This window comes from Rhinolophus sinicus, chromosome 17 (genome assembly GCF_057876585.1).
Source record: "Rhinolophus sinicus isolate RSI-liver-muscle chromosome 17, RSI-T2T, whole genome shotgun sequence".
Lineage (NCBI taxonomy): Eukaryota > Metazoa > Chordata > Mammalia > Chiroptera > Rhinolophidae > Rhinolophus > Rhinolophus sinicus.
This window is the reverse complement of record NC_142517.1, coordinates 203,514,064-203,531,492: the sequence shown is the minus strand read 5'-3', so window position 1 is coordinate 203,531,492 and position 17,429 is coordinate 203,514,064. Positions and strand designations below refer to the sequence as shown.

Here is a 17,429-nt window from a genome sequence, read left to right as displayed (position 1 = left end):
AGAAAGGCAATGTTACTGTTTCTCATGGTGGTAATTAATTGACCATTTCTGTTTCTATTTTTAGACTTTGCTCAGTCTCTAATTTTCCAGTCCTCTCTAAGCCCAAGTGACCATATGTTCATGTTAGAAGACACTACTTAAGAATCAGCCCACCTTCCTTTTTAATCTTCCTTCTTAGGGTCAACCCGGACCACCCGGACCACAGGGTCCTATTGGACCCCTAGGACCTCCCGGACCCTTTGGGATTCCAGGAGCGAAAGGGATGAGAGGTGACAGTGGCCTTCCTGGAGCAGCAGGTGATGTGGGAGATAAGGTACATCTCTTCTTAAGTGTAAGATTCATATTAACCACTCACCAGCACTACAATGCCAGATTTTTTATAATCACAAGTAGTACCCCCTCTCACCTTATAATAAATTTAGTCTAAACTCCTCTTCCATAATAATCAGCCCTCCTTTCCTAACCTTTCCAGAGGAGTGTGGTTTTCTAGACCTTTTCTCTGCATTTGAATACATGAGTGTGCTCCATGGGGAGTTGTATTGTTTCATGGCTTTTTAAAAACCATAAGTGACACCATACATAACATGCTGAGTCTTCCCTTTTTTACTCAACCATATGGCTTAGAGACCATTCCATGTCAATTTATATAGAGAATTTATTCCTTGAAAACTACGGCATAATGTCGTAGTACAGATAAAACTATAGTTTATTCCCTGTTGATGGGAATTTGAGATTCCATCCTAACTTTGTGCAGTGCAAGTGCAAAATTTATAATCCTGTACATTACCTGTGTTCACATTTAATTATCTGTTTCTCTAGGATAGATAGATTCTGAGAAGCTGAATGCCCAGCTTACAGGGTGTTGAATGTTTTCCTTGAATTGGTACTGCCAAGCTGGCTTCTTTAGTACCAAAAAAAAGTACAAAAGGTTAATTTTTAAATGTTGGCATTTAAACACATTAATATAAAAATAGGTGACAATGACTGCTAAGGATTTTTTTTAAAAAATGGTTATTAATTATTTATGTTTTCAAGTAAATCCGCTTGTTAATCTAATAATTTAGTAACTTTTATAACTTTGTTTTATTTTCTGGAATTTTAGGGTCCAACTGGTGTTCCTGGATTTCCAGGTTTGGATGGCATACCTGTAAGTACCCCTAAATTTTTTCCATTCGTTTTTAAAGAAGGGAGAAACACTCATTAAAACCCTTAAAATCCCATGTTTTAAAAAATACGTATAGGCAAACTCTCTTATTTTCTCATCGCAGTACGTGAAAAAGTGCTTTCATTTCAGTTTTGTGGAATGACTCCGAGACCAAAACACTTTACTCAAATAACAATGTTTTCAAATAGATTAGAGAAAAACATTCTGAAATACGAACTAGATATACTTGTCAAGTCAAATACAATGTTCTATAAATAAATGTATACTTGTAATGCAAGTTTTCATTGCTGGCAAGCCCTAACTTTGGAAGTGGATTTAAGACTCTCCCTTCCAATACAAAATCTGAATGACAGAAGGAAAAGGTGTTTTAGGGGTGCTTTACAATTCATTAGAGTCTTTTCTAATGCTTTCAAGGATGGCTTCCACCCAAGTCTCCCAGAATACTCCAAACTAAATGAATTTAAATTGGGGCATATTAAAATTCATTTGTGTATTTTTACTGTGCTACATAACACGTGTGGGTGGGGACAGAAGTTTCACAAAATTTAACAACATTTGAGTCACAATTACCATAATTTGGGTACCTATATTGCATAACCTCTGTGTTATAGTATTCTTGTAAAAATGCTTTGCTTCTAATTTTGTTTCCTATAGGGACACCCAGGGCCCCCTGGACCCAGAGGCAAACCTGGCATGAATGGCTACAATGGCTCAAGAGGTGATCCAGGGTTTCCAGGAGAAAGAGGAGCTCCTGGCCCTAGAGGTCCCCCAGTAAGAAACCCATAGCTCATCCTAGTGAGAATCTTAAGTGAAAAGGCCCTACGGTGGGAACAGGCTGGGGGAGGGAGCAAGGAGGCCAGTTAGCAAAGCTTCTGTTGTTTAGCATTCAGGATTTCCCTGCAGACAGTTAACCCCTCTACATATTAAAAAAGAAAGGACTTTAGTGTGGGAAATGTGGCACTTATTTTAATGGTTGGAGGAGTGGAACTCAGGAGCCCCTGTGGGACTACAGATTTCAAAGGTTCACACATAGCTGAGATCCAGAAGTTGGGAAGCTGCACCTACGCAGTAACCACTCCCTTTCACCCCATGTCAAGACACCAGCAAACACTCAAGATTCTACCTTTCTGCTTAGCAGCATCAGCAGTACCAGAAAAAGGATGTCTTCTTCACTGCTGACTTCCAAATCTCATAGTACCTCTCCCAGGTGGAACCTAGTTCCCACGCAGCTGCAAAGAGGTCTGGAAAATGCAGTTTTTAACTTCCTAGTTCCCGTAATGCAGTAAGTGGAAGGGGTATGGAATGGCTTCCAGAAACAATTGACAACATTCAGCCCTTGAGAAAGCTTTCCTGCTCTTAGTTGTGTTTTTTTCCCCTTCAAAATCTTGAACTTTTATTTAAACATATGTGTAACTTCAACAAGAAGTACCCTTTCCTGTAGCCCTTATATTCTCTTTCTCTTTTTCTCATTTAAATAAAGATTGGAGATGAGTTGGCCTTTCAAAATGGATTTGCTGTGACTATTTTTCAGTCTTTCCACTTCCCTCATTGAAGACTATTTCCCAAGATTCCTTCTAGAAGATTTTCTTATCGTCACCGCCTTAGTCATCCTATTTTTTTCTATGAATATTCCTTTTGCTCCAGGTCCTAGTGGAACTGGTCTGAACATAGAGCTCAAAAAGAATTTCCACACTCACATCTTTCTGGTGGTACCGTGTTCCCCCCAAAATAAGACCTAGCTGGACAATCAGCTCTAATGCGTCTTTTGGAGCAAAAGTTAACATAACACCAGGTATTGTATTATATTATATTATATTATATTATATTATATTATATTATATTATATTATATTATATTATATTATATTATATTATATTATATTATATTAAAGACCCGGTCTTATATTATAGTAAAATGAGACCAGGTCTTATATTAATTTTTGCTCCAAAAGACACATTAGAGCTGATTGTCCAGCTAGGTCTTATTTTCAGAGAAACGTGGTATCAAGTAAGAAACAACACCCAACCTTCATTATTAAGCTTCTCAGCCACCCTTTGTTTTCAGACTCAGCCAGTTGAAGGCTCTAATGCAGTCCGGTGAGTGCATGTCTTTTGAGCTCTTCAAATTGGGTCAAACTTCATTCTACTGAGTGTCTATGAATATTCAAGAGAGCAGGGGTTCTCCATTTTAGCTGTAACACACATGCAGCACTGATCATGGTACTGAAGTTTGTCTCGATGGTCTCTTTGCAAAGCAGCTTTCTTTCCTCTGACTCATTTCATGTATAGGCAGCCCTCACTTTGCATAGTAGTGTGAGACCTTAACCTAAGCTGAAACCACACAAAACAAGCTTACCACACAATGGGAAAAATTACCATTGTTCTGTGTCCTTTAAAATGTTTTGTCAAAACATTAAAAACTCTTATTGTTCGTTATAAATATATAGGGAAATTTTTTAAAAAACTAATATTTATTTAGTACATTGTAATTTACAACGTTAGACGCATCGATAATTAGAGTGTTTTCCTTCTTTGTAAAGATGTGTCAAGAGTAGTTTGAACAAAGCTCGCCTCTTCTCATCATGTAACTTACAATATGAAGTGAATGTTTCTATGCTTGAATGACTTGTCATACTGTTTTCTAAGTTTGGATCAGCTTCCAGCGTTGTGAAATATTTCTAAGAGTTTCTTTAACATGAAATTATTTTGCCTGTGTCCCTTCCTCTGGCACATCTTCGTCCTTCTTCTCACAACCACTTCCCTTTTCTAAGGTTGATAAATTTGTCTTCACTAAGTTCTTCTGGCTGGAATGACAGCAGCACCAATATTCCCACAAATCAGTTATTTCTCCCATGGCTCCATTTATGTTCCGTTTGAATTTCACGTCCAGCATTATCATTTTCCATTTCTTCACTTCTTTTTTATCTTTGTTGGCCAATTCCCTTCTTCAGTGTTCTTATGAGCTGTCTTTTGGGTTTTTCACTGTGAAATAAGGGGGCAACACAACTACACACTTTGCTGTGTGTGTGTGTGTGTGTGTGAGTGTGTGTGTGAGTGTTTTGTGTACTCTAATCGATATGCAGTGACCAGTCACGGACAGACTTTGAAAGCAATGATGTGGTCAGTCAGTGATTATGATTTGCATCTGTTACGAGCCATCTGCGCACCGATGAGCTAGCAGTAACATTTGTACTTAATGTAGGTACTCAGTGAGTACACAGTAATAACTGAATTTTGAACCATTTGGCTGGAGGACTGGTGCTATTTAACTTAACTGTGGAACTGAAATCCATGTATATTAGAACTGTGCTAAGCAAGGCCTGTCTGTGCAGGCAAATATGATTTCTCAAGGAAGCTGCTGATGGAACTTACCGTTAAACCGGAAGGGTCTCCCACTGGAAACCAAGTCAGGCATTCTTCTAAGAGGGATTAACCGTGACATCAGCATGTCCTTTGTAGGAGCCTAACATATAAAAATGGTTAACATTTTCATGTGGGAACCCAGTTAAGATATATTAATATAGTAAGTAGAATAATTAAGATAGTAAGTAGGAAAACTTTGGGGAAAAAGAATACATTAAGGTATTTCATTAACTTTTTAAAAATGCCCTAAGTAAACTTGCAGCTACATACAAAAAACTTCCAAAGGGAACATGCTGATTTTTAAAAGTTCTTCTTATTGTGGGATGCAGAGGCTCTATTTTAAACACAAATATTGAAATGGATAAAATCAATTTTTAAAAACTATTTCTAGGGCACATTATTAACTGACAATTGCAAAATTGTTTATTTGTAAAAATAATACTTGTGTATTATATGGTGAAGGAAAATGCACTATTCCTGCTAAGTAATTAATAAATAGCTATTAACATATTAGTATATATTATATATAACCTACAAATAGATACATTATATATTTATATATATACACATATAAATATAAATGTATTAGTAGATACTCTGTATTTGGAGATTTCTTAATAGATTTTAACCGAATACTGAATGACTATATACCTTAGAATCATGATAATAATAATGAAGAGAGTAAAGAAATCTCCATTAGTGAAACATGACTACAATGCTAATTTTATTGGTGAGTAATATTGCACATAGAAAAGAAAATGCTGAAATAGTAATATGCTTTCCTCCTCTCTTAAGTGAATATTTTATTTTCAGGGCCGGCCTGGGGAAAGGGGAGAAAAAGGAAACTCAGTGTTCATTTTAGGTGGCATTAAAGGTATTCAGGTAAGCATTACAATTATGGTGAGTTTAAAAGAACTTTTTTTCCACCTAGGTAAACCCATGCAGGAAACACATGGGCTGAGATTTCCTTTGAAATGTCCCTGAGCATGGTGGTTTTTGTCATTACCCTGACCGTCTATGATGGTGCCATACTTCTCGAGTGAAGGCACTTGGCTTTAGTTGCTCTGGCTATAAAATTTCAGTATCTCCCAACGATTCTTGCAGAATTCAATTCATTGTTTCTCAGCTGTGGCACTGTTGACCTTTGGGACCACATAATCATTTGTGTGAGGGCTGACCTGTGCGTTGTAGGGTGTTCAACAGTAGCTCTGGCCTCTATCCAGAGTGCTAGTAGCACCCTTCCCACCATCCACAGAATATCTCCAGACATTACCAAGGGCCTCTGGGAAGAAAAAGTACCCCCTGTTGAGAAGCACTGACTTATTTGTAGTTAAAATTTAACTTTAGTACTTGCATTCCCTTATAATAGAAGTCACCACTATTGAACTTGAAAGTTATGGAAACATTACAGCAGTTGCCCTGGAAAATTAAATGCTTTTGTGTTTTTAGCAGAGAATGCTATACGAATATTCAGAAGTAAACTCTTGAATGACCACCTCATCTCTCTAATATGAGTAGCCATGGGTAAGCGGAAGGAGATCGCTAGATACGCTAAATCGAGAGGAGAGATACAGTACATTTTCAAGATGTGGCCATTCGTCTTAAGGAAGAATATTCTGCAGCAATTAGATAAAAGTCCTCCTAGATTCTGCCACTAGATCCTGAGTTTCATGCCACCCAGAGTGGGCACAGCTGAGTGGTGATCCTTTCAGTGAGCTCACAGTATTTGTTTGTGGCCTGTGTATCTATTCGTACTTGTTAAACAGCAAGAACTATGCTTCTGTTTACGGCTCACCTGATGGTTAATAAACTTGACATCAAAAGCAGGGTCCCTCTAGGAAACAGCATGGTGTTTAGGAAGGAGAGATCTGACCCTTGTCTACTACTGTGACTTTCAGTAACCCCCTTGACCTCTCTGAGCCTCATTTTCCTTATATGTGAAAGAAAATTAAAGCGATATCTACCCTGACTTCCTCTCAGTGCTGATGACTTGTTATAATAATTTATATTACAGCATATTGTAAGCCATAGTTGACTGTACAGTATTAGTTATGGTGAGTATTTTTTTGCAATTGTGCAAGAGAGAACCAGTGAGATGGAAGTGGAGATGGATATAGAGAATTCCTCATCTTAAAGAGAAATCCCTAATAAAAGTGGTTTGCAGATCAATAACCTTGGAGAAACAATGGTCTTAAGAGATAGTATATCTATGTCACATTCAATCATATCGTTACTATAAAAATAACAAACAGAAATAACACGTGTTGGCAATTATGTGCAGAAATTGGAACCCTGGGGCATTGCTTCTGGGAATGTATGTAGTGTGGTCACTGTGGAAGACAGAATGGCAGTTCCTCAAAAAATCAAATGTAGAATTGCCCTACAATCCAGCAATTCCACTTTTGTATATATACCCAAACAAAATGAAAGCAGGGACTCAAACAGATATGTGTAGACCCACGTTCATAGCAGCATCATTCACAATAGCCAAAAGGTGGAAGCAACCCAAGTGTCCAGTGATGAGTGAGTGGATAAACAGAAAGTGGAGTACACATACAGTGAAATATTAGTCGGTCTTAAAAAGGAAGGGAATTCTGACACGTGCTACAACATGGATGAACCTTGAGGTTATTATGCTGAGTGAAATAAGCCAGTCACAAAGGGACAAATACTGCATGATTTCATTTATCTGAGGTTCCTAGAGTCGTCAGATTCATAGAGACAAGAAGTAGAATGGTAGTTGCCAGGGTTGGGGGAGGAGAAATGAGAGATAGTATTCAATGGGTACAGAGTTTACATTGGGGAAGATGAAAGGTTCTGGAGACGGACGGTGGTGATGGTTGCACAATAATGTGAATGTACTTAATGCCACAGAACTATGCATTTAAAATAGTTAAAATGTAAACTTTTATGTATATTTTACAATATATTATATTTTACATTTTTTAGAAAAAGAACCTGTACTCAAGAGAATATACACCCTTCGATCCTTTAAAATAGGTAGTCTCAAGGAGAGCCACAGGCAGCAGATCTGCACAGAAGCAGATGGGAGAGAATTTCCACACGAATTCCCTTCACATCTGCTCTAGGGTGATAAAAGGGGCGAGGTATCTGTAAAGGGAGGCTGCGTCTGGCAGTTAGACCAGGTGCAGTTTAACTGTGATGTAATGGGACCATTGGATTGAGAATTGAGAACATTTTAAACGGAAAGATGAAATCTCGTCTTGATTTCCACATACTTATGATTCCATCATCTTTCTCTGGTTTCAGCTGAGTAGAAGCAGAATTCAGACCTAAGAATGGAGGCCCCAAATCACCTCCACACAACTTTCCACAGTTGTCTTTTCAACACCGAAAAATTGAACAGACTGCACAGTTAGACAGCTCAAGTAATGTCTGTGTGGGCTCCTACTTTTCCATCACGTGTGTTTTAGGAAAGAGTGTTGCTCTTCTAAAGCAATGTGTTGTTATTATTGCAGGGCGACAGAGGGGACCCGGGACCTCCAGGCTTACCAGTAAGTCTCCTGAGCGGGCACGTGCTTCTCTTTTCCCAAATAGCCTATGGTCCCCACTGGTTTGTATCCCAGCAGGACCGGCTACAAAATTTGCGAGGTCCTCCCAGCGCAAAATGAAAATGTAGGTCCCTGTTAATTTTTGTTCAAAAATCATTAAGAATGTCAAGGTGGTGACAGCAGAGCATTAAATCAAGCATGAAACCCTGTGTGACTGCGCAGGTCACACACCCACAAAGCCATCCTTGAATCTTAGCAAGCTTTTGATTAACTTGCTTGCCTATCTTTTAATCATCATTTGGTTTTGCTCAGGTATATACAGTCACTTAACATTCAGAAAGTGAAGTCAGCTTAGAAATATGTACATAATATATGTCAAGTGAAAATGATTTTGCTCTATACCATTCTGCCTATGGAATCAGTCACTTTGTATTACATTTAATATTTTGCCCTGTCCTCATCTCGCTGAAATTTGTAAGTCAATGCTTATATTAGTCTTTCCAATTAATCAGTGTTCACAAGATTAAAATGGAAAGTAATTTTGCCTCCTAATAGTTAACCTATAATTTTGCGTGGTCACTTCTGGCTGTAGAGAGGATTGCTTGCCTAGGTTGCTGTCCTTGCTACTCTTGAAGCTCAGGTCTGTATAGTTAATGAGATACCTTGATGTCGCTTTTAAAATAAATACCCATTTGTCCTCCAGGAAAGAGCAACTTTATTGCACACTTGCCTTGCAAATCACTGGACCTGGGCAGGGCCAGGGGAGAACGGAGAGCCTCTCTCCACACTTTCAGGAATGCCCAGCTATAACCTGTTCTTGTGCATTTGGGTATAAATTCATGTTGCAACAATTACATGCTGCAGAAAATTGTTTATGACTGAATCATCTTGACTTTGAATTGGAGACCACGTTTCTATTCGCATTGATCTGATAGGGCACGTTTAAAAAATATATTAAATAATATACATTTATATTTTAATATTAATTAATGTTAATATTTTAAAAGCACCCTAATGTGTATCAAATTTAAAACATATATGGAAGTTAGGAGTAGCTAGTCACCAGTTTTCTTTGTTCTCTACTTTTGCTATTATAAGATTTACTTGTAAATAAGTAAGTAGATTGATCGCTGGGTCTTAATTTAATCCTAACATAGGAGTTTGTTACACCTGCCAGAGAGCTGCTGCCAGGTGGCTCTGTGCCCTACGGCCATGCCAGAGCTGCTGTGAAGATGCTGCAGCAGGCATGTGTGCCCAGGGCTGATTTCTATGGAGACTTTTATTCACTTGGGATTACATGCAGCTCTTGCTGTGAACGATGATTGTGGTTTTTGGTAACGAATGCACTGATTTTTCTTGTGTTTAGGGACCCAGGGGTTTGAGAGGCCCGGCAGGTCCTGTGGGATATCCAGGAGAGCATGGCTTAGCCGTAAGTACAGCACTGCTCATTCTGTCCCTCTAAAAACCCGACCTGACATTTGAATACCACAAAAAAAAAAAAAAAAAAATGCAAAATCACCATCTTGGGGTCAGGTACAGGTGGGTTCTTTGGGCGATTATCACCTGATGCATCAGTGCACACCTGCCATTATCGGTGTGAGTGCCTTCTTGAATCACAGGTGTTCTGGGGGTAGCAAATAGCCCCACCATGATAGGAAGTCCCACACGGGTGTTTTAAACTCAAGGGTTTTCTAAAGAGGAATCTGGGACAACCAACGGCAACACCTTCTGATTTCTGTGACTGACATGTGATTTGTGTGTTTCTGCTGTTGATTTAGGGACCTCCGGGCCAGGCTGGGAGTCCAGGTTTAAAGGTAGGTGGCCGTGAATAAAATACACATACAGCCCATGTACCATGAGGTAAGACAAGTACCACTGGGACTTGTCAGAATGGTGTCCTTCCTCTTATTAGACTCCCCAAAGTCTTTAGTAAATGAACTTCTAACAAATTGTGTAGCCAGAAGTCGTGCTTGTAATTACTTCTTTAATATTCAAAAGCGATTAGATTTATTTATTTATTTTCTATTTCCAGGGTAATCCTGGTATAGGAGTAAAGGGGCAAATGGGAGACCCGGTAAGCATCCCCTTCTGCACGGAGGAGCAGATGTGAAAATGTATGTGCTGCCTGGGTTGCGGAGGCTGATCTGATGGTCACTTAACTGGGTTCATTATCTAGTCGATGCCCAATTTTAGGGCCAAGCATTTTTCTTTGCTGAATTACTATGGCACCATTACCTGTGGTTCTAAAATGACAGTTCTGACAAAATTTAACGCTAAATTCACATTAATTTATGTGACACACTTTACTCTAGCAATTGAATAAGCAATTGAATATTTATGCTAATATATCCAGGCTAAAGATCTTGTTTGATTACTGATTTGTTTGGCTTAATTTCACAATTTCATCAAAATTTCATACTCCATGCATAAATAAAAACATAAAGAACTAGAACCAGAAGCATTTAGCAACACACAATCTCCTACTCCTTCCCTCCCTCACACTCACAGTCCTTGACACTGAAGCATGAAACTTAGCAAGGACAAGCTTTAGAAAAGTGTTTCAAGATGGCAGCTCATCTGGAAACAATCTGAATGTCTAACAGCTGGTGAATGGCTCTTTCAACAATTGTGGGCAAATAGTTCAAAAACTGTGGCATCTACTCTGCGCCAGGCTAGGATCAGTGCTGGGTGTGGGGATTTAGCAAGACAGACCTGATCCCTTTTCTCATGGAGTTCCAGTGTGGTTGGGTGAGTTATGGGACAGCCGTTTAACAAAATGACACAATTGCCAAAAATATATTGGAAGACTTTATGATGTGGGGAAATGCCTATGATATAACGTTGAGCAGAAACTACAGGTAAAAGAAAATTATAAAATTATTAAAATGTAAATAAAATATAAAGATATAAAATATGTTGTATATTTTTGTTGTTTTTATATAGTATTATTCTATTCTAACATATTTTGTGTTTAACACATCATTTGATCACATGTGTATGTACATTATGCACAGACATATACACACGTGTGTATACATAAATATACATACACACATACACACAGTACATACACACTGCAAAGAACTACACCAAAGTTCTAATGGAGATTGTCTCTGGATGGTGGGCTTAGGGGTCATTTTTATCTTTTAAATTTATTTTTAATAAAAAGTATGCATTACTTATGCAAAACAATAAATATTTAAAATTACATCATTTATTTGCCACAACTTTAATTTTAAATCCATACACACAGGATAGTAAACATTACATCATAATATATGGGTGAAAGTCTTCTTGGTTTCATATTGTATTTCAAAATAAAGTTAATATGAAATTCCTATTGATTTTTCCTTTAAAGGGTGAGGTTGGCCCGCAAGGTTCTCCTGGACCCACCCTACTGATACAGCCCCCTGATTTTTCTCTCTATAAAGGAGAAAAGGTAATTTCCAATCCATATGTTACTTTGGTAAAATAGTAATGGTCAACATCGCTTGAACACATACCTGTGCCAGCCAAGTACTGAGCCCCACATGCATTATTGCATTAATTCCAAAGCGACCTTAACAGGTTGGTATTCTAAGTAGCCCCATTGTACAGAGTTGAAACATAAGGCTTGGAAAGGTTGCCAGTATTCTCAAGTTCACCTAGCTGCTGAGTTGCAGACCTAGCTTGAGCTGCTAAATTGTGACGTGTCCTTCAGCAATCATGCCCCATTAATATTATCTTTGATATGTGGACTGAAAAGACCACTGGAAGTCCAGTTGTCCTTTAGATGTTACATATGGACTTGATAATAGAAAATGAAGTGATGTGTAGAACTGGGCACGTGATCGACTCTTGGCGAAGATGGGCTCCTTTGTCAGCCTCCAGTTCTGATGTTACTGGTGCCACATGCGGGTTCTGTTGTCAATTTTGAATGACTTCATAAAATTTCACTAATGTGCTTAAAAATGAGACCCTCCTCTCAAAGGCTATATCCCGAGTTTGCATATGCTGCCCTTGCTCTATGGTTGTCCCTCACTGCACCCCGTGACGCTCCACCTGTCACAAAGTATGGCTTCAGTAGTGTCTCATTTGTAAGTGCACTTGGGTCTTAGTCGCTAAGTTGAAGAGTAACCCTTTATTTCAAAAATTAGTAAAATGGTTGTTGAAAGAGGTAATTTCTGAAAGAGATGGAATTCAGTAAGTTAAACAATAAGAATAAGCCAGATGATGCTCATTGTGATTTTTAGGGTGTAAAAGGAATGCCTGGAATGGCTGGACCTCCAGGACCACCAGGACCTAAGGTAGTTTACTAAAGTAACTTGTGTGTGTGTGTGTGTGTGTGTGTGTGTGTGATTTGCTATCTTAATTAAAAAAATTTTTTTTTTAATGGTTTCTGATTTAAAAAAACAACTTTTTTTGCATGGTCTTTATCATTGCTTTAAATGCTAATATATATTATTAGAATTTTTCACTGTTTTATCATAATCCTGTAGGGTACGTCTTCTAAAGTAGTTATTTTCTTTAACATGCTGGCAATAATTTTTATTTCTCATTTTATTTTTGCATTCTTTATTGCTGCGGTATTGTTGCTTGAACCCTTCTAAATGTTGTCATCTCTTTAAGGGGGAGCCTGGAATTGGGGCAAAAGGAGAAAAGGGCATCCCTGGGTTCACGGGCCCTCGGGTAAGGATCATTCATGCCGTCCTTAATGTCAATGTGTTCGGAGGCATTTCTCTCTTACATTTTTATAAAACTAGATCAACATTTCTGAGACCTCAAGAGTGGGATTATCTCAAATAGGAACAATTTATTTTGACAACAAGAATTGTGAAACCACTAAATGTCCCAGAAAACCATTTCCATTGACACCGTTTAGATAAAACAGGCAAGCAGAAGATAGAAGAATGGGCAGGAAGGAAGTGACAGGATTATGATTGTAGCATTCCCTGCCTTGGAATTGTTCATTTAAATCCATTTGATGAATGAAGGTACTGATCTAGGGGCAATAGCTAGAAAACACACACACACAAAATGAGGCCTCAAACATCACCACACGTGTCACTAATGGGATCCCCATTCATAGTCACTATGGAGGCGACGTCCCAGCCGGCATGGGCATTGAGTGTATTTGGCTCTAGATTTAGTACTTAATGGGACAACATTGGCTTCCATGGTAATTTTTATTGCTGATCAATGCATAGAGCAACTATTTATCTCTAGACAAATTATACTGCAAAGACTTCAAAGATATTTAGCCTAATGCAAGAATTAAGTTAAACTAAAAAGCATGAGTAACAACAATAAAAATATGTTCCTAATTTATAGCACTGGCAAGGACATGAAATTAAAAAAGAAATAAAACTAATAAGCAATTAAAATGGTAAATGTTATAAAGAAATGGCATATATTTTATATTTATTTCCTTTTATTCAACTATCTTTGCAGATAAGATTAAATACCCATGGAGCAGTCTCATAATGTGAAAACATGATTCCTTGAACTGGTGCATACATTTTAATTTAATTCTGTTGGTGTTGATTTTTGTGAATTTATTAGGGTGACCCAGGCTCACATGGATCTCCAGGTTTTCCAGGATTAAAGGTAAAGGTACACCATTATGGAGATGACAAATACAGTTCATTAGTAAATGCAATTCACTGTCATTCCAAAGTTGTACCACCGCAAACATGCACTCAGTAATTGGAAAGAGAGACACATTCATTTTATGAATTATATGATTTAGTTGTGGGTGCAAAAACTAAAGCACAAAACTGATACAACACAAAAGCAATGTGGAGATTTTGCACAGAACCTCAGTGAGCATGTGTTGTTCAAATTAAACAAGAATGAGATCATTTGTCACCCAATCACATTTTTTATAAAAGGCATGTTTCTGGTTTTGTAGGGGGAAACAGGACTGTTTGGAGATCCTGGGCCATTTGGATTTCCTGGCCCAAAGGTAAAAAAGTTAGCCTATTTGATTACTGCCTAATAAAATTCCACACACAATGCAATATGTATTACAGAACTGTACACTTGAAACCTGTAGAATTTTATTAACCCATGTCACACCAATAAATTTAACAAAAGTATTTCAACAAATGATTCAAAACTGTAACTTTTGAAAGAGACAGAGTTAATTTTGTATATATTATTTTTATAGCATGTTTAATGATTACATTTTACATTTGAGCAACAATTATTTTGAAGGTGAATGGTGGTGAAAGTTTAAAAAATTCCACCGGGGTCATATAGTATCACGATTAAAAACGGAGGGAGTTGTAGAGAGCTTTCTGTTTTCGCCACCACTGAATTGTTTTCTTCCCTTTGTAACCTCTGTGACCCCATATTCAGCACTTGCTCAGGAAAAGCCATAGTGACATGAGAGAGACACAATTAAGGGGGACAATATTTGCTGTTAAAATAAAATGTACACTCAGATCTTGTAGGTGAATAAAATATTTGTCCTAGAATGCCAAGTTAGACATTAATGCTCATTGTATGTCTACGAAACTTCATGGTTTCAGAGGTAGCTAATTTATGAGCATGGAATCATTTTGTTGGAGTTAAAACCATTTTTTTCTTTTGAGAGATCTTGGCCAGATGGTTATGTACGTCTGTTCATATGTAGGAGGTCAGATGCCTCTGTTTTTTCCTAGAAACCTATAAACTATTCATTTGTCTAGTCAGCCTGTAATCTTTATTTCTTATATGAATGTACTTTGGCCCCTCTCATATTTATTTAATGCTAGGAAACATGAGAAAATATTAATATTTCTAAGAAAAGTGAATGAATGAATGATTTCAGGGGGATCCTGGAGACCGCGGGCACCCAGGACCACCAGGTGTTTTGGCAACTCCACCTTTTCCGCTTAAAGGTTTGTGTTTCATTCGGTTCCTCCACTAATTATTTGCCAATGGGATTTGAGTGGCCCTGACAGAAGAGTCTGGCCCAGTATTTCCATAGTTTGTACACTAAGAAGGTTAAATATTTGAACTTGAGCATGAATGTATCATCACACAAGCGCAGGTAGAGATATGTATCTTGGTTCACCTCTATCAACACAGGACATCAAATTTTATTTTAGTATGTAAACTCTATGCTGGGATTTTATTTTGTCACCTTTCCGAAAGTCGGGTTGTCCAGTTGTTCATATATGTATGTGTAAAACCATTTGACTAAGACCTAGCCAGATGCTGCCTCCAAGAAAAGAGTGGTTTCCATCAGTGACAATGATAACACTGCCCAAAGTTTATGTGTCTGCAGAGGACAGGCAGACACAGGGGCTCAGACCTAAGATAGAACATTTAAAATGTGGTGAGAAACTGCTAAAGAGTCTCTTAGTTGTTCTTCAACAAGCCTCGCAAAAAGTAATTGTATATGAAATTTAAAATGGAGATATTATGCCTCTTATGTTCAAATGTCATTGTGTTTTGCAGGTCCTCGGGGGGATCCTGGGCTCCCAGGACGCTATGGAGAGATGGGGGATGTTGGACTCCCTGGTCCCCCCGGCCCCCCGGGTAGACCAGGGGACGACTGTCCAGGTATGACTCCACTGGCGTTTATAAGCCAGGGCTGCTAGATTCTTCTCCACACCAGCTGTGCTCAGCTCCAGCTGACACTGAAATCACCTTAGGAGCATTGCAAAAATGCTAAGGGCTGTGCCTACCCCAGACCAGAAGGTTGGACTCCCTGGGGGATGGACCCAGGCCTCTGCTAGTATAAAAGTGCCCTGTATTTCTAATGTACAGACAGGATGAAGGACCACTGAACTCAAACGAATTAATCACTTACTTGGAAGAGATCTATATTCCCGGACTGCACCTCAGAAATATTCAATCAAGATCTCAGGAGTGTGGAGAAGAATATGTATACATAACAGGCTTTTCACAAGCTTATCACATGCACATAAGATTTGGAAACCACTGCTGGGGTTAGAGTGTTTCTTCAGGTCCTTCCCACCCTCTTGGAAGGCTCTCCATATTGATGTCTATTGTCAAAATTGAGTTATTCTACCTAGGCCCCAACTGAAATCTCCTACATGCAGTGTGGAAATTCAAATTATGAATTAAAGCATAAAATTTTGATTCAGCCTTAGTTAGAAATACAAACCAGCCTCTCCCCTCAAAACAAAACAAAACACAAAAAGCAATAAACAAACGAACAAAAAATCATATATCTCATGGTAATATTTGATGAAGAACCTGGGAAATAATTCTGTTGACCTAAGGACTTTAAACTCCTTCAAGTGCTGTGGTGGTTAGTATTGCCAGTAAGATTAGGAATAGAAATTTAGAGGATATTCGCGTTCTGTGAACCCAGGGGAACTGATTAAACATGTGAGGAGAAAAGTCTTGAATAAATGTAATTTATCCAGTCTGTGTCTCTTGTTAAATTTACTGAGAAGGAGTGAAATGTTTCCTGAGATATTCAACTATTAACTGCAAAATTCTTGTTTAATCTTTCATGAATCTAGCTTCTACTTTGTAGGATCTGATGGCCACAAAGGTAGTAGAATTTTGTCTAATTCATTTAATCTTTAGATATCATAGCCTTGGCCTGACTGACCCAGAACTGTATAAATCATATAGAGTACTCTGTTGGTCAAAAAGCACTAGACTCTGGTCTCAGATTTCTCCTTTTGGGCTTGTTTATAATAAAATACTGTTTCCAGCAGATTGAAACCAAAACCCCATGGGAGTAAGTGACACATGTGCCTAACAGATTCAAAACCAAATATAATAGGAAACCTCTTAATTCCACAAGCCCCCACCCCTTTTTATTTTAAAAAAATTAACCCAGTGGCTTTCAAATCTTGACTACAACCCATAGTAAGAATGAATTTTATATTGTATTGCATTTACATTACATCATACACACACATACGTGTATCCACATAGGCATATAATTAAAACACAAATTTCACAAAATAATACCTCTGTGAATATGATGCACTGCATTTTCTATTTTATTCTTTTCTTTTGAAAAAAAAAAGTTGAATCATGGCCACAACTTAATTGATTTCATGCTCTACAAATGGATGGCCAAGGGTGCGATATGTTTTACACTATAAGCCATTCTCACTCTTGGAAGTTGGTTGAGGATTTTCCCTGGCACTGGGACAAGGCAGCATCTAGGTCCATCCAGTGACCGACTGTGGAGATTCTGAGTCAGCTCTTAGGAATTGCATGAAGACAAGATGGCAGCCAAGTCCACAAAAGCACACATCCATTTTTTCCTAAGTATACCAATGTATATAGCCTTTATTATGCATGTTTATTGTATAATCACCTGCAGTATTTACCATGAGATGAGCAGGGTTTTGGAGTCAGACACCTGTGATTAAATCATCACTTTGCCACTTAATATAGTATAGTGAAATAATTATGCATTTATACTACGAA

General features: G+C 38.1%; 1 protein-coding gene across 8 annotated transcripts in view; it reads left to right on the top strand.

Moving 5' to 3' along the window:
* COL4A4 (collagen type IV alpha 4 chain) overlaps nt 1-17,429 on the top strand; it is a 117,481-nt gene that overhangs the window by 36,687 nt on the left and 63,365 nt on the right. For all 8 annotated transcript variants that reach the window (XM_074314188.2, XM_074314163.2, XM_074314160.2 and 5 more), the window contains 15 exons: nt 179-313; nt 1,103-1,147; nt 1,820-1,936; nt 5,341-5,409; nt 8,007-8,042; nt 9,406-9,468; nt 9,818-9,853; nt 10,072-10,113; nt 11,398-11,478; nt 12,272-12,325; nt 12,648-12,707; nt 13,581-13,625; nt 13,930-13,983; nt 14,833-14,902; nt 15,465-15,569. In XM_074314188.2, the coding sequence (XP_074170289.2) occupies nt 179-313; nt 1,103-1,147; nt 1,820-1,936; nt 5,341-5,409; nt 8,007-8,042; nt 9,406-9,468; nt 9,818-9,853; nt 10,072-10,113; nt 11,398-11,478; nt 12,272-12,325; nt 12,648-12,707; nt 13,581-13,625; nt 13,930-13,983; nt 14,833-14,902; nt 15,465-15,569 (1,012 nt within the window). The remainder of the gene's footprint in view (nt 1-178; nt 314-1,102; nt 1,148-1,819; nt 1,937-5,340; nt 5,410-8,006; nt 8,043-9,405; nt 9,469-9,817; nt 9,854-10,071; nt 10,114-11,397; nt 11,479-12,271; nt 12,326-12,647; nt 12,708-13,580; nt 13,626-13,929; nt 13,984-14,832; nt 14,903-15,464; nt 15,570-17,429) is intronic.